Source organism: Nothobranchius furzeri, chromosome 3 (genome assembly GCF_043380555.1).
Source record: "Nothobranchius furzeri strain GRZ-AD chromosome 3, NfurGRZ-RIMD1, whole genome shotgun sequence".
NCBI classification, from domain to species: domain Eukaryota; kingdom Metazoa; phylum Chordata; class Actinopteri; order Cyprinodontiformes; family Nothobranchiidae; genus Nothobranchius; species Nothobranchius furzeri.
Genome location: NC_091743.1, coordinates 40,717,528 through 40,740,340, shown reverse-complemented (window position 1 = coordinate 40,740,340; position 22,813 = coordinate 40,717,528). Strand labels below are relative to the sequence as shown.

Below are 22,813 nucleotides of genomic sequence, written 5' to 3'. Positions count from 1 at the left end.
CAACGGAGAAAGTGTGAAACATGAATGGCTGCTCTACTCTCCATCCAAAGGAACCGTCTTTTGTTTTGCGTGCAAGTCATTTGGAACTGGGAGTCATGTTTAACTAAACGCATTAGTCTCTGGATACAGCGACTGGAAAAATGCTGGTGTACATTTGTCAGAACATGAACGGTCAAAATGCCGCAGGAATGCAATGATGCGGTGTCCTGCTGATTCAATTCAATTCAAGTTTATTTATATAGCGCCAAATCACGACAAGAGTCGTCTCAAGGCACTTCACATAATAAACATTCCAATTCACAGTTCATTAAGCCAATCAGAAATAATGTTTCCTATATAAGGAACCCAGCAAATTGCATCAAGTCACTGACTAGTGTCAGTGACTATACAGCAATCCTCATACTAAGCAAGCATGCAGCGACAGTGGAGAGGAAAACTCCCTTTTAACAGGAAGAAACCTCCAGAGAATCCTGGCTCAGTATAAGCAGCCATCCTCCACGACTCACTGGGGATCGAGAAGACAGAGCAGGCAGACACACACACACACACACACACACACACACACACACACACACACACACACACACACACACACACACACACACACACACACACACACACACGCACACACGCACACACGCACACACACACACACACACACACACACACACACACACACACACACACACACACACACACACACACACACACACAGGTAATGTGTCTATAGTTATATTGTGATGTCTTAGTAAATATTGTATTTGGTGAAAGATAAACTTTATTGTATTTATCCTAGTGGATCTATAATTAAACGGGTAAACTAGTATTAGCACATCAAAAGTCAATGAAAACAAAAAGTTATTATCAGGAGAGAGAGAATGTATTAGTGGTTAGCAGCAGTGTGCTAGTTGATGGCCCCCTCCATGAGGCCACCACAGCTCAGCAGAACGTCATTGTAGCTTCTTCTGGGGAGAAAAACACTTACAGAGAAAATAAATTTAACAGCTGAAATTGCACAAAATAGTACAGTTAAAGAGCAGACTGTAGAAGAAAGCAGTAGAGTGTGAAAAGTGGTCAGTGTGTCCTCCAGCAGTCTAAGCCTATAGCAGCATAACTACAGAGTTAACTCTGGATAACCTATCCTATTTAGATGTAGGCATGTTGGAGGCAGGACAAGGGAGAGCCGTCTTTACCGACTGTACACTCCACCTCCCTGTAATCCCCCACTTGTCCAGATTTAGGCTAACATCAGATTTTAACTATAAGCCCTATCAAATAAAAATGTTTTAAGCCTATTCTTAAAAGTAGACAAAGTGTCTGCCTCACGGACTAAAGCTGGGAGCTGGTTCCACAGGAGAGGAGCCTGATAACTAAAAGATCTGCCTCCCATCCTAAGTTTAGATATTCTTGGAACCACCAGTAGACCTGCAGTCTGAGAGCGAAGTGCTCGGTTAGGAACATATGGAACAATCAGATTACTGATGTATGATGGACCTTGATTATTAAGAGCTTTATATGTGAGAAGAAGGATCTTAAAATCTATTCTGAATGTAACAGGTAGCCAATGTAGGGAAGCTAAGACAGGAGAGATATGATCTCTCTTTTTAATTCTCATCAGAACTCTAGCTGCAGCATTTTGGACAAGCTGAAGACTTTTAACTACATTCTGTGGACTTCCTGAGAGTAATGAATTACAGTAATCCAGTCTTGATGTAATAAATGCATGAACTAGTTTTTCAGCATCACTCCTGGAAAGTATGCTTCTAATCTTAGCAATATTCCGAAGGTGGAAAAAGGAAATCCGACAAACTTGTGAAACCTGGGATTTGAATGACATGTCCTGGTCAAAGATAACACCAAGGTTCCTTGCTTTGTTCTCGGAGATTAATGTAATGCCATTAAGGTCAGGCGATTGGCTAAGCAATTTCCTTTTCTGGATTTCTGGTCCAAAGATGAGAACTTCCGTCTTGTCTTGATTTAAAAGCAAGAAGTTAAGAGTCATCCAATTTTTTATGTCCTCAAGACAAGCCTGTAATCTACCCAACCGATTAGGTTCATCAGGGTTAATGGATAAATATAACTGAGTATCGTCAGCATAACAGTGGAAGTTTATCCCATGCTGTCTAATGATTTTACCAATTGGGAGCATATATACAGTAAAAAGAATTGGTCCAAGCACTGAACCCTGTGGTACTCCGCAAGTAACCCTGGAGTATGAAGAAGATTTGTCATGTACATTTACAAAATGAAATCTGTCAGACAGGTAGGATTTAAACCAGCCTAACGCTGTTCCTTTGATCCCTACAACATGTTCAAGTCTTTCTAAAAGAACATTGTGATCAACTGTGTCAAAGGCAGCACTGAGATCTAACAAGACTAGAACAGTCACAAGATTCTTATCTGAGGCCATAAGAATATCATTTGTAACTCTCACTAATGCAGTTTCAGTGCTGTGATACTCTCTAAAACCAGACTGAAATTCCTCAAACAGAGCATTAGTGTTTAAATGCTGACATACTTGGATGGCCACTATTTTCTCCAGGACTTTGGATAAAAATGGAAGGTTAGATATTGGTCTGTGATTCATTGGGTCATCTGGATCCAGAGAAGGCTTCTTAAGTGAAGGTTTGATTACAGCAACCTTAAAATCTTGTGGTACATACCCATTTACTAAGGATAGATTGATTATATCTAGAATGGGGGCAGTAACCAAAGGAAATGCATCTTTAAATAATTTGGTTGGGATTGGATCCAAAATGCAAGTTGAAGGTTTAGATGAAGCTAATATTTTAGATAACTCTGAAAGCTCAACTGGATCAAAACGGTTCAAGCACAGATGAGGTTCTGGAGTCACCTCTGAAGCTGCCTCACTCACTGAGGAAGAAGAAATCGCATTAGGGAGGATGCTAAAGATTTGTTTCTAATAGAATTAATTTTACTTGTAAAAAATCCCATGAAGTCATTGCTGCTGAGGGCTAAGGGAATAGATGGTTCAGAGCTATGATTCTGTGTAAGTTTAGCAACTGTACTGAAAAGAAATTTAGGATTATGCTTATTCTCCTCAATTAATGCTGAAAAATAAGCAGTTCTAGTTTGTTGAAGCTTATTTTTATAAAGCACAAGACTATTTTTCCAGGACAGGTAGGCCTCCTCATGGTGCGTAGAGCACCATGTTCTCTCCAATTTCCTAGAGTTTTGTTTTAAGGCTCGTAGATGAGAGTTAAACCAGGGAGCCAAATTCCTGTCCCTAATTACCTTCTTTTTTAAAGGGGCAACATCATCTAATGCCACACATAAAGAGGAATTCACATGATGAACTAAGGCATCAATTTGTGAGGGGCTAGAACTGAAAATATTGCCCTCTGCTACATGCCTCTGAGATGCTGAGGACAGTAAAGATGGAACAGTTGATTTAAAAGACGCAACAGCGTTGTCAGATAGAGACCGACTATAATGAAATTTACTTTCATGTCTCGAGAACTCAGTTATAAAAAACTCAAAGGTTATCAGAAAGTGGTCCGAGAGGACTGGATTATGTGGAAAGATTGTTATTTCCTCACACTCAATGCCATAAGTCAGAACAAGGTCCAATGTATGATGGCAGGAGTGGGTGGAGCTATGTATTCTTTGAGTAAAACCAATTGAGTCTAAGATATTACTAAAGGCTACATTGAGGCAATCATTTTCGATGTCCACATGAATGTTGAAATCCCCCACTATAATGACCTTATCAGTATTTAACACCAAATCAGATAAAAAATCAGAGATCTGATCCAAAAACTCAGAGTAAGGGCCTGGTGGACGATATAAAACTACAAGCAAGAGTGGTTTTACAGTTTTGCAATCTGGATTAGGAAAACTAAGAATAAGATGTTCAAACGAACTGTAGCTATTAATCTGTAAGGGACTGATTAATAAGTTCGAATGAAAAATGGGTGCTGGGTGTATCGATCAGGCACTCAAACAACAGTTTGACAGCAAGCGTGCTTATTGGAGAGAGGTGCTGCAGAGAGTGATTGCTGTGGTGAGACACCTGTCAGAACAAGGTTTAGCATTCAGAGGTAATACAGAACTTGTACTTTTTCCAGTCATATTTCATTAATCATGATTTAATCATGGTTAATTCACAAATACCCTATGATTGATTAGATTAACATTTTTAGTTGTTTACAGCCCTAATTAAAATAAGTATCTGTAGATACTTATGAATATTTCGCTTGGACCAAGCATTTTTGGTCCCGAACAAGTGTAGCCCATGGGTATGAATGAAATGATGATTATACAGATAATAGATGATGAATGAAGTGATGGATCGGAAGCTAGATGTTTTGGCCATTGATTGATGCAAAGATTATTCAAACACTTTGGATTCTAAACATCTTGTATGAACAACACATTTGATTATATCAACCTATAAAGTTGTAAAGTCATTTATGAATCAAGGGAGTTGAACTTTATTCAGAATGAAAGTGCAGAAAATCTGGCTTCCACATGACTTTTGTTCACGACAAGATAAGCGAGCAAGGAATTATTATGGCTCCTTTATCCGGTGACAAGGACTTGTGCAGTGCTTTTCTTGTTTGGAGGCCAAGCAGATGGGATGTTTGTGTCTGCAAATTAAAGTTAATTTCTGTTCATTTTGATGAAAATACTTGACCTTTGGGTATGCTACAGTGGAAAGATCTGAACACAAAACTAGAGAGTAAGAATTGAAATTGAGACGTAACCAGAATCTAAAGCAACATAAGGACACCTGGGAGGAGGGAGAAAACATGGAATGGACAAAGACAAGGGGCAGAGAACACGACACGGATGATAACTCACGTTGGGAAGCTCTAGCCAAGTCTTCTGTGAACTTTGATTTCTCTACTGTTTCTGTCACACCCTGTCCTGTCTCCCTGTTTGGTTCTGCCTTGTGTCTCCGTTAATCACTCCCACCTGCCTCTCGTTTCCGAATCACCTTAGCTCCCGGCCCTCGTGTATTTAAACCCCTTCTGTTCTATGTCTTGTGTCGGATCATTGTTTCTTTGTCCAGTGAGTCTCACAATAAATAAGTGTCAGAATTCCTACCTGTCTGCCTGTTTCCTCCCCGCGTCTGGATCCTCGCCTCACCTCGGCTTCATTCACCGGCACGTGTGACAGAATGATCCGACCCGAACCCGTTAAGGGATCCAGCGGTGAGATTCTACCCTGGGAGTGCCTGCTCCGGTTCGTCTCCTCCGATCACTGGCCGGCCTCTCTTCCTCCAGCTTCGCCTCGCCAAAGACGCTGTCGCCGAACTTCGGCTGTGGCGTTCCTCCCGCCCTCACGGAGCCGGAGGCGAGTTTGGACCGGGATCCGCTTCCAGATCGCTCCAGTTTCGTGGGCACGAGCCTGGCTGTCTGTTCCCCCGGAGTTGGTCCACTGCGTGGGGAAGAACGCCGAGCTCCACCGCAGCCCTGTGTTCCGGGATGGAGCTGCAGACTCGCTGCTGCCCCTGCCTGATGCAGCAGCGTGGACCCGCCCCCGGCCAGACCAGCAGTCCCGTCTCCGGCCCGATCTGCGCCTCCGTCATCTGCAGGCGGAGGAGCAATGCCTGCAGCCCAGCTGACTGAGCTTGTCAGTCTCCAGGCGGAACTTGGCCGGATCCGCCAGCTCGTCAGCCACCAGGAGTCCCACCTGGACACTGTCATCCTCGAACCGCCAGGAGAGGGCCTCGGTCCAGCCGGCAGCTCCCTCATCTCAGAGCCAGAGGAGCGAGCCGTAGGTCCACCCAGCGGAGCTCGACGGTCTCCGGGCTGAGCTGTCCCAGCTCCATCGGACCCTCACCCTCCAGGAGCTTCAGCTAGATGGTCTGTCCTCCCTGTTCTCCCGGTTTCCAGCTCCACCAGTTCAGATCCAGCCTGTCCAGGCAGCCCCTCCTGCTGCGGCTCCGTCTCCACTCCAGAAGCAGAAGGTTCGGGCCCAGAAGCAGATGGTTCCGGTTCCGGCCCAGAAACAGACGGTTCTGGCCCAGAAGCAGACGGTTCCGGCCCAGAAGCAGAAGGTTCCGGCCCAGAAGCAGACAGTTCTGGTCCAGAAGCAGACGATTCAGAAGTCAACGCCCCCGGACCAGAAGTTGACGCCCCCGGACCAGAAGTCGACACCCCCGGACCAGAAGTTGACGGTCCAGAAGTCGACGGTCCAGAAGTCGAGGGTCCAGAAGTCGACGGTCCAGAAGTCGACGGTCCAGAAGTCGAGGGTCCAGAAGACGACGGACCAGAAGTCGACGCCTCCGGACCAGGAATCGACGCCCCCGGACCAGAAGTTGACGGTCCAGAAGTCGACGGTCCAGAAGTCGAGGGTCCAGAAGTCGACGGACCAGAAGTCGACGCCTCCGGACCAGGAATCGACACCCCCCGGACCAGAAGTTGACGGTCCAGAAGTCGACGGTCCAGAAGTCGAGGGTCCAGAAGTCGAGGGTCCAGAAGTCGAGGGTCCAGAAGTCGACGGACCAGAAGTCGACGCCTTCGGACCAGGAATCGACGCCCCCTGACCAGAAGTCGATGGAGGTCGACGCCTCTTTGTGTCCTGAGGTCGACGCCTCTTCGTGTCCTGAAGTCGACGCCTCTTCGTGTCCTGAAGTCGATGCCTCTTTGTGTTCTGAAGTCGACGCCTCTCGTGTTCTGAAGTCGACGCCTCTTCGTGTTCTGAAGTCAACGCCTCTTCGTGTTCTGAAGTCGACACCTCTTCCAGTCCAAGGATCGACACCTCTTCCAGTCCAAGGGTCGACGCCTCTTCCAGTCCAAGGGTCGACGCCTTTTCCAGTCCAAGGGTCGACGCCTCTTCCAGTCCAAGGGTCGATGCCTCTTCCAGTCCAAGGTTCAACGCCTCTTCCAGTCCAACGGTCGACGCCTCTTCCAGTCCAAGGTTCAACACCTCATCTGAAGTCGACGCCTCATCTGAAGTCGGCGCTCTTTCCACTCCAGAGGTCGACGCTCTTTCCGCTCCAGAGGTCGACGCTCTTTCCACTCCAGAAGTCGACGTCCCCTCCACTCCAGAGGTCGACGTCCCCTCCACTCCAGAGGTCGACGTCCCCTCCACTCCAGAGGTCGACGTCCCTTCTCGTCCGGCGTCTCAGCCGTCTCCAGTTCCAGTTGTGGTTCCGGAGGTTGCACCATATCCAGTCCAGCCCTTCCACGAGACTCTGGTCCAGCGTGTCCAAGAGGCTTTGTCCCAGGTCCAGCCTGCAGAGACTTTGTCCCTGGCCCAGCCTGCAGAGACTTTGTCCCCGGTCCAGCCTGCAGAGACTTTGTCCCCGGTCCAGCCTGCAGAGCTCCTCTGCCGTAAACGCCGGCCCCCTAGAGCCCGTCGCCTCCTCCACTGCCGCAGACGCAGGCCTCAAAGAGCCCGTCGCCTCCTCCTCTGCCGCAGACGCAGGCCTCCAAGAGCCCATCGCCTCCTCCTCTGCCGCAGATGCAGGCCTCCAAGAGCCCGTCGCCTCCTCCTCTGCTGCAGACGCAGGCCTCCAAGGGCCTGTCGCCTCCTCCTCTGCCGCAGACGCAGGCCTCCAAGGGCCTGTCGCCTCCTCCTCTGCCGCAGACGCAGGCCTCCAAGAGCCCGTCGTCTCCTCCTCCTCTGCCCCAGGCGCAGGCCCCCGGACTCTGCTGGTCCCTGCCTCCTCTCCGTTTGGTCCCTCGGTTCCTCTTGGCCCTGCCTCCAGGTTCCCTTCCTCCCGCCCTGCTCCTTGTTCCTGTGGGCGTCTGGGATCCGCCCTTTGACGGGGGGGGGGGGGGGGGGGGTACTGTCACACCCTGTCCTGTCTCCCCGTTTGGTCCTGCCTTGTGTCTCCGTTAATCGCTCCCACCTGGCTCTCGTTTCCCAATCACCTTAGCTCCCGGCCCTCGTGTATTTAAACCCCTTCTGTTCTGTGTCTTGTGTCGGATCATTGTTTCTTTGTCCAGCGTGTCTCACAATAAATGTCAGAATTCTTACCCGTCTGCCTGTTTCCTCCCCGCGTCTGGATCCTCGCCTCACCTCGGCTTCATTCACCGGCATGTGTTTCTTGTGACTTATCCTGAATTAACTTCTTTTGTACAACTTTTCAGGTTCTCTCGTCATCACATCCTGTGCCTTACCATGTCCCACCTCAAGCTCCTCCTAGCTGCCCGCTCTCTGCCGCTCACCTGAGTTCCCCACCTCATTGGGTTCCCTTGCTCTCTGCCACTCACCCAGACCTGACCACCCTTCCCTTCTAGATACAGCCATCTCCTGGAACAGTAAGCCTCCCTAAACATTCCTGTATTCTCAATTCTCCCAAACAACCATTAATTTCCCTCTGCTACCAGACCATTCTCTGTAGATTCTGACCAGCTCCTCTTCGTTTGAAGAGATGACGGTGGTTACCAGTCTGGGGGGGATGCTGGATGTGGAGATCCGATTGGACAACCAGGTCAATGGAACTGTCGGATCTTGCTACTTCCATCTCAGGAGAAAGGCCAGGATTAAGTCGTTTCTCTCCCACAAACATCTGGAAATGCCATTCACACCTTCATCACCACCAGGCTGGACTATTGTCTCACTGTATGTGGGCATTATGCAGGCCTCCACTGAGAAACTTCTGATGGTCCAGAATGCAGCAACCAGGTCTCTGACTGGTACCAGTAGGACTGAGCACATCACGCCCATCTTCCCCTCACTGACTCCTGATTTCTTTTAGGATTTCCTTTAAGGTCTTGTATTTTTTTTAATGTTTGAATGGTTCGGCTCTGCGTTATTTGTCAGATTTGATTTACCCTTATGGGCCATTCCCATCTGTACCGGGTCGGCCCGGGCCGGGTAGCATAGGTTGTTTACATATCTGGGTGGCCTGGTATTTTTCCAGGCCAACCAAGGCTCATTCTCAGCCCTCTTCTCGAGGGGGTCTGCTTCAGGCCGACCAGGGCCAACACACCCACTGCTGACAGCAAATTCACACCTTCCATTAGAGCAAGCCTCTGATTGGTGGGTAGAATCAGCCCACATGGGCTTAAGGCAAGGATGTGTGGAATCAACCGGGCCAGGCTGAGGCCGACTGGGGCTACCCGGTGTTTGGTAGTGCCCAGGGAGTCATGCCTTTTCAGTACTGGGGCCAAAGCTCTGGAATGAGCTGCCTGCAACTGTGAAGCAGGCTCCCTTGCTCAGCAGCTTGCTTTTAAGAGCAGTCTAAAAACATTATTTTATTCACTAGCTTTACTCAAAAAGAGCAGCGGTAAGGGTCGGTTGCTTACCTAAATTCTAGGGTTTTGCTTGTTCTCTTTTAAATGTTCTGTTTGTTTTATTTCAATGTTTTTTACATCAGATTTTTCTAATTTGTGGTTTTCAGTGCCTTGGGTTAAGTGAAAATGCTTGATAAATAAACTTGAACTTTGTTTACACCTGCTCTTATCATTTAATAAATCATTGTTTTTTGTTTTCTTACCTTTTGTGTGGTAAGTCTGATTCAGCATGCTGTGGGTCAGAAAACTGTCACCCACCATGACACAGGCTAAAGACCAAAGGTTTGCTGCTGTGGCCCCCAGACTCTGGAACTCTCTCCCCCTCAGCCTGAGATCAGTGGACTTAGTGGTCTCCTTTAAAAAGCAGCTGAAAACTCACCTGTTCAAGCTGGCTTTGGTGTGACCTTCTGTTGATTCTTCCTCTCTACCTTCTCTTCATGCTGCAGTTTCTGTCATTTCTGTCTTTCTCAGGATCCCCTGATTACTTTTTTCTTCATTTTTTCTGCTTTTTCACATTTTTTATCTAGATTAGATCATTAATAATTAATCGTAATAATAAGATAGTTAGGGGCTGTACAGTGGTGCAGCGGTTAGAGCTGTTGCCTTGCAGCGAGAAGGTCCTGGGTTCGATTCCCGGCCTGGGATCTTTCTGCATGGAGTTAGCATGTTCTCCCTGTGCATGCGTGGGTTCTCTCCGGGTACTCCGGCTTCCTCCCGCAGTCCAAAAACATGACTGTTAGGTTAATTGGTCCATCTAAATTGTCCTTAGGTGTGTGTGTGTGTGTGTGTGTGAGAGAGAGAGGTTGCTTGTCCTGTGTGTCTCTGTGTTGCCCTGCGATGGACTGGCTCTCTATCCAGGGTGTACCCCGCCTGATTGCCCATTTACCGCTGGAGATAGGCACCAGCCCCCCGCGACCCTACATGGACAAAGCAGGTTCAGACAATGGATGGATGGAATAAGATAATTAAAGATTAATCAAGATTTCTCCCCATTTTGATTATGATTTGTATTTTAATATTTTTTATTTGTATTTTTTGTTCTTAGGAAGTGCCTCATTTTTATTTCAAGAGGCGCTATAAAAATGATCTATAAAAATATTTATAAATAAATAAAACATTGTTTCATCTTCTTCCACCCTTCAGTGCAGTTGCTGCAGTGTCCTGGGATGGTGAATCTACTGTCAAGCAAATTCAGGTAAAGATAATCATCTATTCTCTCTGAGGTACTGCTGAAGGGACTGTTGTCATGTGCCATCCTGCCTGCTCCGATTGTGCCACCTAAACCCAGCTCCTGATTCCCACTTTTTCCCATTTCAGCACCTCCTTGGTCATGAGTGCTTCCATAGCTTGAAACAGGCCTGAACAGAGTTTATGCATGTGACTGCCGTGATGTAAGCCCTAGGAGACTATCTGCAACCAAAAAACCAGTTTGTCTACACTCCACTATACCTGGATCTACCCCCGCCTCTATAAACTAAACTTTCGACCTTCTAATTATTTTTGCTGCTTGGAGTCATCTGCTAACTCCATTACATTGTGAGTTTTCTCCGCTTTTTAGTTAAAATTTCCTATTTTTTGCAAGTAAGTCCAATTTCCTGTGTCTCACACCTCTAGCTATTATCCTCCAGGCTGTGCTACGATTTTTATAGAAAAAGCAGATGATGATGTTTGACTTTGAGGACATTCACTCTGTTCTAAAATGTACCTATAATGTGTTTTACATTGACCTTGATAAGATACCAAATATAATTTTTTTGTTGGCGAATGTGAAATAACATTGTTCAAATAAAACAAACAAAAAAAAAACAAAGAAGAAAACAAATGTATAGAATGCGTTATAATTTATATTCAGTTCAAAAAACACCAAAGATACATTTATAAATAATACATTGACTTAACGAACTTTTTTTTTCTTTTTTCCATTTGCCAGAAAACTATGTTCATCAAAAGAAGACAAATATATTATGGTTTCTGTACAGATCAGAGGACTGTTTTCCAAAAAGGAAAACATGAATGTTTATGCAGGAGCCACAGAGGAGACCTCTGTCTTTGATGTGGATACTTCAGAACCATCGTCCACCTGTTTGCCAAAGAGTTGCATGATGCATGTTCGAAACTGAAAGAATGAAAATGTGGTTAAAATATGAACAAAACACATTTGATAAGAGTAGCTGATACATTTAACAATGAGTCTGTTGTGCCCACCTGCCGATTCATGAAGACATAAATGATTGGGTTATAGATGGTGGCGCTCTTGGCAAAGTACGCAGGCATGGCAGCGGCCAGGGGATGGAAGGCATATCCAGGGTTGGCCGCAGCAAAGCAGGCAAAAAAGGTGTAAGGACCCCAGCACACAATATAAGCTATGATCATGACGACAACCATCCTGGAGACTTCCTTCTCAGCTTTCTGGGTGGACTCGGATTCCTTCTGCTGCATGGCAACCTGAGGTCCACACACACCAAGACAGTCAGGTTGACCTTTGATAGTTTCCTATGATTCATGTTACGTTAGACTGACCACAACTTACAGAATGGATGGCCAGCCACACAAAGAAGTAGCAGATGATGATGATAGCCAGAGGAAAGATACAACATGTGAGCATCAGAACAATCATGTAGGACTGGACACCTGGGTCTTCACTTCCACTGAACACATCAGGTCCACAAGAGGTTTTCAGTCCATGGGGCCAATACCTGAGACAATGAAATGTTTTCAGCTTGGTTAATTTTCCAACACTCAGACTTGATTGCATGTACTCATTTTACACACAGTCACCATGGGGTATAATGGTTTAACAATGTGGAAATCCATTAGATTACCTGCTCCATCCAAAGATTGGAGGAGCACACCATGCAGCAGACCAAACCCAGGAGAACACAATTCCACCTGTGGCCCATTTGGCATCAAACTTGACATTTCCAAATGGTTTGCACACGACTATCCATCTCTCCCAGGAGATTATGGTAAGGGACCAAAGAGCAGCAATACCTGTGGAAACAAACAAGACACTCAGTTCATTAATCAGTCACACTTTCAAACTATCCAACCAAAAGGTCTTGTTTACAAACATCCAGTGTGGCCACTTACCACAAACGGACACGGTGTAGCCCTCAAAGACGCACATAGGGTGTCCTAGAATGAAATACCCAAAGAACTGGTTGCACACACTGATGGTGCTGGCAAAGACTGTTTCTCCAAGATCAGCAATTGCAAGATTGACCAAGATCCAGTTTAGAGGATGGCGGAGCTTCTTGAACTTTGCTGTGGCCACCAAGACAAGACCATTGGTGAAGACTGATGCAACCACCACAAAACACATCCAGAGGGTTGAAATGTTGTAAACCCATCGAGGAGCGATGTGGTAGTTGGGTCCTTCAAATGGATCTGAAAATAAAAAAAACACAGATATCAATTGAAAGTTTTACAATTTTGAAATAAGTTTTTTATGTTCTAACTGCAATATTTATGACTTGGATTGTTGTGCAAACTGTACATGCATGTTCTAATTGAGTCCAAATACATTCTTAAATATCTTATCTTATCAAGTTTTTGTACATTTTAAAGACAAAGCAATAGTACTGTACCTCGGGTGTTATTGCTGTTAGTGTATGCAAAGGCAGAGTCTCTTGTTGTATCTTCATGATACCTCCTGGCTGCAAACACTGGTTTTCCCCATTCCTCTGCCATTCTGATCTCAGATAGAGGTTCTTAGACGTCTGATGTCCCTGTGACTTGTAACCTCCTGGGGTGGCAACTGCTTTACATCCGACTTCAGCTTTTATATGGCAGCTTCAGTGACCTCTGACGTGGTCCACAACTTAGCAGTGGTGTACAAAGGTGAAGGAAACTTTTTTTTAAACTGTAGTTAACACAGCTAATGAGGTTAAGACCCTGAGTGGATTTCCGTGAACTCCCTCAATATGAGGATTAGCTTTGCAACCTTTCTCTAACACATAAATGCACATTATGAGTAATTTTTGATTATTTAATAGTATACTTCCCAAAACAGCTGCTGTGCCAAAGTTAAAACACAGTAATGCATCGTAGGACATTCTGCATATTGCATCTCAGTTCCAGCTTCGAAACAAGAGTGTTCTCTTACTGATACATTTTAGGGCAAGAAAACATCCTGCACCCCAACTGTAACATTGGTTATGTTGAATTTTATACCAGAAAGGAACTATTTTAACAACATTGTTTGATGCTTTGTTTTTCTTGGTCTTGCTCTGAAAGACAGGCCAGTCTTGAACCAGATTTAGAGGACAAGGGGAGATCTGCAGTACCTTAGCTGCGACAGATTGCTGACATGCGAGGCGAGTAAGACCCTTCTAATCCTGCTGGAAAGAGGTTTCACCCCAGAACATTGTTTTTTTTAACACACCTTTGAGCCTGCAGCTCACGTCAGACACATAATTGCATTGCACGCATGCGGCCCTCTCTAGGAAAGTGCCAAACTTGACACTCTGCCTTCTACCTTTGTAAAACTTTCCTGTGACACTTTTACATTGGTCCTTGTGTTGTTGTATTTCCAATACAGGTGCTGGTTTTTGTGTCCGGAGTTTTGTTTTAAAGCTCAGCTGCACTATATTAAATCACTGCTTCAGAACGTGGTGACTGGACATTTGGGTAAATATTTTTCAATGCAGATAGAATTTTTGACATAAATAAGGCTCAATAAAAAAATCAGATGTCCAGAAACACGTTCAAAGTTCCTCTTTGGGGATATAAAAAGCTGTTGTGTTTCCTGTTGGGTGTCCCCTCTCCCTGCATTTTTATGTTATAGTTTATGGGAGTATTTGGATATTTTGAAGTCCTGTAATAAATAAAAGTAATAAAAATTTATTGTATACTGTGTTTATGAAAATGCATCAGACCTTAATGACACATTATGCATCTCCTCAAGACTTTCATGTATGTTGCCATTAAAAAAATAGCCTTTTGAAACCACAAACTGTGAATTGTTTGTTTACACACCATTTGCACATTATTGCATCCTTTTATATTTATATATTTTATTTTGACTTTTCTTTTTAACTTTATGTGTTTCTTTTATTAGTTGCGCTAATCTGCTTAGTGCTTTCCAGTTCGTGCAGTCACAACTTTTTTTTTTCTGATATCTGATTCTGACAATTTGTACAAACCTTTTTAGAGATCATCACAAATCTCCAACGCTGCCTTCTGCTAAGCATTATTTTGAGAATTTTGATTGTATCTGGAAAACAAAATTAAGGCGCAATCTTTCAAACGTGAGGTTGGTTACTGTTGTTGTAACCAAGGGGCCATTTTGGTCTGAATTTTAAAGAGCAAGTCACATCAAAATCAACTATTTTTTAGCTGATAACTAGTATAAATGAGTGTCTAATAGTGATGTACACATGTGTAGTCATTATTTTTGCATTTTGATGCATTTTCTTTGAAAACTTTAAATTCTGTCTAAAACATCAGTCTAGCGCCATGTTCAGCTCAAAAGTATAGAACACGTTTATTTTGAGTTGGTTTTAGCCAATGGCTAACGAGGACGATGCTACATAGCTAAGAAAAGTACTACATAGCAGCTCTGTGGCTGTAGGTTATAAAAGCACCGCGGTCTCATCCAGCCTTGTAGCAGTCGGGGCTCGGATTAGCCGCAAGTGAGTTGTGCTGTAGTTAGCATTAGCATTGAGTCAGAATACCAGCAAAGCTTCTAGTATTATAGTTATCTAGTTCCAGTAGCTTGGCTGTTACATTGTAGTTTAGTGTTTTTTTTACATGTGACTCTTTCACCAACTTGATGGAGTTTGAATATGGGGTTAGACCCATGCCAAAACCCGTGCCACGGGTCCACATCACGCGTGTGAACGGGACTCGCGAGTGGAAATATACATGGCGAGAGGTCATTTGTGCACTGAGAGGGTCCAAACTGTGTCTGTGAGCGCACAAGGATGTGCGCAAGTGACAAACCTGCGTGCGCGCGTTGCCAACGAGCACACGGCAGAGGAAAACGTGCGTGCGCGGCAGCCTCTCTGCGCTCGGTTTCTGACTCCGCTCGCTCGGCTGTAAGGGGTTTTGGCACTCTGGAGGCGTGGCCTGTGGCAGATCTTCTCTGTCCACTGATTGGTTAGTTTTGCCCGCACTTTACCCTCTACCTCATTGGCCCATTGGCTTCCTGTCGGACCAAAATGATGGCAGCTATATAAAAAAATCTGATATTCAGTAGTTGTTGTAATAGCTCAGCTGGTAGATCGGGTGACTCTCCCCCTGGAGGATCCAGGTTTGAGTCCGGGCAGGGAAAATAGAGTAGATGTTATGTTATTTTTTCCTAATTCCTGTGATATTATTTTACAGTTGTGACCGTTCAACTGTCATTAAACGTCCGAATGTTTGCTGGGCAGTGTTTTAAAAAGTGCACATAAGCTAGATGGTTTTAACCATATAAAATTATATTTTTTGTGATACTGGAAAAATACATACTGAAATAAAACCACTGATTGAAAACTTTATGACTGTGGTTGTACAATATATGAGTCACTAATACTTTGCAAAGGCCCTTAGAGTGGGGCTTCCAGAGAGAGAGAGAGAGAGAGAGAGAGAGAGAGAGAGAGAGAGAGAGAGAGAGAGAGAGAGAGAGAGAGAGAGAGAGAGAGAGAGAGAGAGAGAGAGAGAGAGAGAGAGAGAGAGAGAGAGAGAGAGAGAGAGAGAGAGAGAGAGAATTTGTATTCTGTCAAAGTTGTAATATTACTTCAGCCACTCTTGAGAGGAGACTCCAGGTAAATATAGACTTGTGGGTGTAGGTATGTTCAAGTTAAAAAAGTTCTTGCCTCATTAATGTATTGTTTTTTTTTCAGCATTTAATTGACAAATTATCCTTTCAAATAATTAATCGATGAGTTACATAATTATCCATTTAGAATTGTTGAATGGACTGAGTCAAGTTTGGTGCACTTTATATATTTCAAAACATATTTTTTTTATTTTAATGATGCATATAAATAATTTAAATGTTAATTTAATGAAATATTTCTATTTTTTCATTACCTCACCCTTGTTTTGACAAAAACGGGACCTTGCTGGATAATATCATGGAGAAACTATTTGTTCACAGTACTTGGCTCAGTGAGGATCTGTATACCAAAGGAGGAGATACTCAGAAATCTGTCTGCAGATTGTTACAACCCAGACTGGAAGTGGTGGGCTGTAATAAGAAAGGAGACCAAACAGAGGAGTGGGGGGTTCAACAACTGATTTATTTAACCAAAGTAAGGATTTACTAAAGCAAGTTAGTGAACAGAAAATGGCCAGTGAGGACTCTCCACCACACAGGAGAGACCCAGTGAAAGCAGAAAAACAGTAGGCTTTGTAGGCAGCACCACACCCTGAGCCCAGGTGCCTCCAAGGCTGTTTAACGAGCTGCCTACAACAGAAGAAAAACACAATTAAACACAAATGAAAACCCAATGAGACGGTGGGGGCATCACAACACGTTCAGGACTACCCAAACACCAGTAATTCTTGACTGCACTGATCTGAGGTGTCAATGGCCATATTCCCCTCTCTTCCAGAGTATTTTCCTCAAGTTCAACTGCACTCTGAAGAGGCTCATTTGGATTGTGCCACATAGGCCAGTGACCTTTGTCTCAGCACTGTATGCTGGAACTATCAGCGACCAACCTGGGAATCTGGTGTGTTGAAAATGCTACAACTAGAGATGGTCATCATGGTAGACAGGGGTTTCTTCATTGATGACATTGTGCCCTGCAAAGTGTACAGGCCAGCGTTCCTTTCTGGCAAACCTCAAATGTCTGCATGTGAAGTTATAGAAACAGAAGCCATAACATGTCTGAGAGTGCATGTGGAGCGCTCCATTTATCTGGTCCAAGAACACAAGCTTTTTGATTGTTATTCCCCTCCTTGCATGTGTAAACAATCAGCTATATGCTGTGGTTTTTCTCCTTACCAACTTTTAAAATAGCCCACTAGTGAAGGCCTGGGCAAAGAAGCCTGATGTCTGAGAACCTCAACATATGTACGGCAACCACACTGTATATTTACACACTTTCATAATGAAGCTGCATATCAAGCTTTCATTCAGATGACCTTCAACAGTGCTGCACCCTGCTGAGGGATATCCGAGTAAAACCTTGAGATGCATAACTTTTACAAAACCTTTGTAGTAAAGTTAGTAATTTGTTAATTTTTCAAATAAATGTAAAATTTTAAACCACTCTGTGAATCTTAACTTTATTGTGAAATGTAAAGTTAAAATATAATTTTGAAGAATTATTGTAATTTAAAAAATGAATTTGAAATCGTTTTAATTTGAGGTTAAATGTATTTTGGTGTTAAAAAAGTTATCCACTTTAGTTTAGTTTAGTATAGTTATTCATGTATTTTGTATATAGAAACAAGCCATTTAAAAACACCAAAATGCTTTGCAGAGTTATTTATTAGTCATCTAACAATACATCACAAACAACCAACAAAGCAGAAATATATAATTTCCTCCACAGTAACTCTTAACGTTTACACTGTTACAAATGAGACAGGCTAACTATGGTAAACCCATTTATTACACCTGAAAGGTTTGTAAAATTGTTAATAACGATGATAATAATAATCATAATATTAATACTGTGAAACACTAATGCCTCAGTGTAACAAACCTTGCCATGCTCTGTTCTACTGTCTTACTCTGCTGCTGAACTCTGTCACGAACTCCTCCAGCTGACTGCATTCCAATCATTCCTGCCACCAACCTGGTGGCTGATGTCATCACGCCGACACTACTTAAGGAAGTGCCGGCGTTTCATTCATTGCTCAGTCATCGTTCTCACCAGACTTTGTATCGAGTCTCCAGGCTTACCAGCCCTCAAAACCTTCTAACTACACCTTCAGGAGATAACCACGCCAGTTATCTCCGTCACTCCGCGTCTGGGCAACAGAAACTCTCAGTCATGCTTCAGATCTGCCAACGAACCTGACAGGATGACTGAGCCCCAAGTTGACACAGCGGAGTTCGCGCGTCTGCGTGTCGAAGTGGCTCAACAGCGCGCAACCTTGGATCAGCATACGGCAGAAATGAACCAGCTCCGTGCCGTAGCTGATCGCCAAGCCACCAAGATCGAGTCACTCACCGAGCTAGTACTCCAGCTGACCACCGCTCTGCAAAGTCAGACCGCAGCTGTTTCTGACAGGATGGAACCACGCCTCAGCCTTCCAGAGAAGTGGGACGGAACCAGGGGATCCCCGGAGGGCATGTTGGCGACCCTGGCCATGACTTTTGAGTGCCAGCCGGCCCGTTACCCCACATCCTGCTCTCGTGTCGCCCTGCTTACCTCACTGCTGACAGGTCGAGCAGGTGAATGGGTGGCGGCTCTTTACAATCAGAAATCTCCTGCCTGCAATGACTATGAGACTTTTGTAAAGGAGATGAAAAAGACTTTTGTGCACCCCAGCAGCGAGGTTTCGGACGAGACTCGGCTGCTTCAGCTTCGCCAGGGCTCCCAGACGGCGGCTCAGTACACCTCTCGCTTCCGGACGACAGCAGCTCGGTTGAGGTGGGATGACGCCGCCCTAAAGGCCGTTTACCTGGAGGGACTGTCACCGAGAATCCGGGAGGGCATGATCGGGCATGAGGTCCCAACCTCCCTGGACCTGGCAGTGGATCTGGCTCTCCAACTGGACCGCTGCATCCTGAACCGGCCGAGCACCATGTCAGCCCCCGTACACACCAGGACGTCACCCCGCCGGCCGGCTCACCAACCGACGGAGGAGCCGATGCAGCTCAGACATCTACACCCTGAGGAACGGGCACGGCGCTACCAGGAGGGAAGATGCGCTTACTGTGGGGATTTGGGTCACCACCGTGGCACGTGCCCAAAACGACCGGGAAAAGGTCCCTCCGGGTCGGAGTAGGAGCTGTCCCGCCCGGAGTCTCCACTTTTCCGGCTCCACACCGAACCACTCTCCCGGTCTCCCTCCACCTGGACCAAGGCCCGACCCGACTGGAGGCACTTTTAGACACTGGGGCTGTGGAGTGTTTTATCGATCACGGACTGGTTACTCGGCTCAAGATACCCCTCACCGCCGTCGACCGACCCATTCCCGTGACCTCTGTGGACGGCCGGCCCATCATACCATACCCTCTCACCCACCGAACTCAGGGTCTCCACATGACTATTGACCAACACCGGGAGACCCTCCACTTCCTGGTCATCCAGGCCCCGGCTACGCCTCTCATCCTGGGTCATTCCTGGTTCTGCCGCCATGAGCCTCACATCTCCTGGTCCACCAGTAAAGTCCTGGCCTGGGGCACGGGTTGCCATAACCACCGGGGCTCCCCTGCACCTCGGACTGGAGCAGCCCCTGCCACAGACGTAGACCTGACGCTCATCCCTCCTCAATACCACGACCTCGCTCAGGTCTTCGCTAAAGAACCCACTACCAGGTTACCTCCTCACCGACCCTACGACCTGGAGATCAGGCTCCAGCCCCCCCCCCCCCCCCCCGCCCCCCCCCTGGGGTCGCCTGTTCTCCCTCTCTCCGGCGGAGACCCGGGCTATGGACAATTATATAACTGATGCCCTCCAGAAGGGATTCATCCGTCCCTCAACATCCCCCGGGGCCGCGGGGTTTTTCTTTGTAAAGAAGAAGGAGGGGGATCTCCGGCCCTGCATAGACTATCGAGGGTTAAATAAAATAACGATCAGGGACCGTCACCCTCTCCCTCTCATGGGCACCGCCCTGGACGCCATCACACAAGCCTCAGTGTTTACTAAACTGGATCTGCCCAGCGCCTATAACCTCATCCGTATTAAGGAAGGTGAGGAGTGGAAGACCGCTTTTATCACGCCCACTGGCCACAATGAATATCTGGTGATGCCTTTTGGCCTCTGCAACAGCCCTGCCTTCTTCCAGCGGTTCATTACAGATGTGCTGAGAGACATGTTGGGCCGCTGGGTCTTTGTCTATCTAGATGACATCCTCATCTACTCCCGCACGGCCGAAGAGCACATCCGTCATGTTCGAGCGGTTCTGTCCCGCCTCCTGGACCATGGACTTTACTGCAAACTGGAGAAGTGTGCGTTTCACCAGCAGTCCACCTCCTTCCTGGGTTTTACCATCTCCTCCCGGGGCCTGAAGATGGACCCCCAGAAGGTTCAGGCAGTAGCTCAGTGGCCTCTACCCACGGCCCTGAAGCAGCTGCAAAGCTTCCTGGGTTTCTCGAACTTTTATCGGAGGTTTATACGCAACTTCAGTTCCCTCGCAGCGCCACTGACCTCACTCACCAAAACCACCAATCAGCCTCGCCCTTTTCGCCTTACTCCAGAGGCTGTCCGTGCTTTCCATGAGCTGGTCGGACGTTTCACTAAGGAACCCATCCTCCTCCACCCGGACCAGACCCGGCCCTTCGTCGTGGAGGTGGACACCTCTGATGTGGGAGCGGGAGCCGTTCTCTCGCAACGGGGTCCAGACTCTAAGCTCCACCCATGTGCCTACTTCTCCCGGAAGTTTTCCCCCACACAGCAGAACTATGGGGTCGGCGACAGAGAGCTGCTGGCTATAAAATGGGCTCTGGAGGAATGGAGGCAGTGGCTCCTGGGGACCACCGATCCCTTTCTGATCTGGACCGACCACCAGAATCTTATTCGTCTACAGTCTGCCTGCCAACTCAACGCTCGTCAAGCTCGGTGGGCCCTCTTTTTCGAGCCGTACCACTTCCATATCGCCTACCGGCCCGGCTCCAAGAACCTCAAGGCAGACGCTCTCTCTCGGCGTTTCGCACCAGATGCCGGCCCCCCGGAGCCTCGGACCGTTCTACCGACCCAACACTTCCTGGCCTCCCTCCAATGGCAGTTGGAGCAGTCCATACGGGCAGCACTTCCTGGCGATCCGGCGCCGCCGGAGACTCCACCGAACCGTCTCTACGTTCCCGCCTCCTGCCGACAAGAGGCGCTCACGTGGGGGCATTGTTCACGGCTCGCGGGACATCAAGGACAAGCCCGTACCCTCCAGTTCCTCCGTCGGGCTCTCTGGTGGCCGTCCATGAGGAAGGACGTCCGCGAGTTCACAGCTGCGTGTGATGTGTGTGCTCGCTCCAAGTCCTCCAACCGACCCGGCACTGGAGAGTTACAGCCTCTCCCTATGCCCAAGCGGCCGTGGTCACACATCGGGCTGGACTTTGTCACGGGACTGCCGGCGGTCGACCACCTGGACACCATATTGACTATCACGGACCATTTCTCCAAGGCCGTGCACTTAGTGGCCCTAGCCAGCCTCCCCACAGCCAAGAGGACGGCCGAACTGCTCCTGGAACAGGTGGTGCGGCTCCATGGTTTCCCTCAGGACGTGGTTTCCGACCGAGGACCCCAGTTCATCTCACGCTTCCGGAAAGCGTTCTGTCGCCTGGTCGGTGCTTCCACCAGTCTGTCCTCTGGATACCATCCGCAGACAAACGGTCAGACAGAGAGAGCTAACCAGCAGCTTGGACGCTACCTGCGCTGCTTTGCTTCGTCCCAGCCTACCACCTGGCCCCACTTTCTCCTGTGGGCGGAGCTGTCACACAACCTCCAGACCTCCTCTGCCACGAGTCTGTCTCCCTTCGAGACCTGTTATGGTTATCAGCCTCCTCTGTTTGACCATCAGGTGCCCGAGGTGGAGGTCCCTGCTGCCCAGACGCTGGTCCGCCGCTGTCGGCTCGCCTGGATCCGGGCCCGTGCGGCCATCGCCTGGGCCAACAAGGAGTATGCCCGTCAGCATCGCCGCCGCCACCGGCCTGGCCCCGTCTTCCGGTCTGGCGACCAGGTGTGGCTCTCCTCCGCTAACCTGAGGATGCTGGCTGGCTCCCGGAAGCTCACTCCTCGCTTCCTGGGTCCGTTCCCTGTCCTCGAGGTCATCAATCCAATCACCTACCGTCTGCGCCTCCCGGCTACTCTCCGGATTCACCCGGTCTTTCACGTCTCCCAGCTTAAGCCAGTGATCTCCTCTCCTCTCCACCCTCCACCGGTCCGGGTGCCTGCACCCCGCGGGGTTGAGGCGGATCGCACCTACACGGTCCGCAGGATTCTGGACGCTCGCCGCCGGGGACGCGGTTGGCAGTACCTCGTGGACTGGGAGGGGTACGGGCCTGAGGAACGTTCTTGGGAGCCCACAAGCTCGTTTGTCGACCCTGCCCTGCTAACTGACTTCTGGGCCCGCCGTCCTGGGACTTCGGGAGCCGTCCCTAGAGGGGGGGGGTCCTGTCACGAACTCCTCCAGTTGACTGCATTCCAATCATTCCTGCCACCATCGTGGTGGCTGACGTCATCACGCCGACACTACTTAAGGAAGTGCCGACGTTTCATTCATTGCTCAGTCATCGTTCTCACCAGACTTTGTATCGAGTCTCCAGGCTTACCAGCCCTCAAAACCTTCTAACTACACCTTCAGGAGATAACCACGCCGGTTATCTCCGTCACTCCGCGTCTGGGCAACAGAAACTCTCAGTCACGCTTCAGATCTGCCAACGAACCTGACAAACTCCTTGTCCTCCTGTTTCCCTGGTCTGCAGATTGTTATTATTTCAGACAGAGCAAAATCAAACTCTCAATTGTTAAATACAACATATGCTTTATGTTATA

General features: G+C 47.4%; 1 protein-coding gene across 1 annotated transcript; it reads right to left on the bottom strand.

Moving 5' to 3' along the window:
- Positions 1-11,037: 11,037 nt before the first annotated feature.
- On the bottom strand, positions 11,038-13,169 carry opn1lw1 (opsin 1 (cone pigments), long-wave-sensitive, 1). The gene is made up of 6 exons (XM_015960000.3): positions 12,803-13,169; positions 12,306-12,602; positions 12,038-12,206; positions 11,746-11,911; positions 11,421-11,660; positions 11,038-11,331 (listed from the first exon to the last, which is right to left on the bottom strand). Exons 1-6 carry the CDS (start codon positions 12,903-12,905, stop codon positions 11,233-11,235), a joined length of 1,074 nt encoding a protein of 357 aa, XP_015815486.1. The 5' UTR covers positions 12,906-13,169; the 3' UTR covers positions 11,038-11,232.
- Between the last annotated feature and the right edge of the window lie 9,644 nt (positions 13,170-22,813).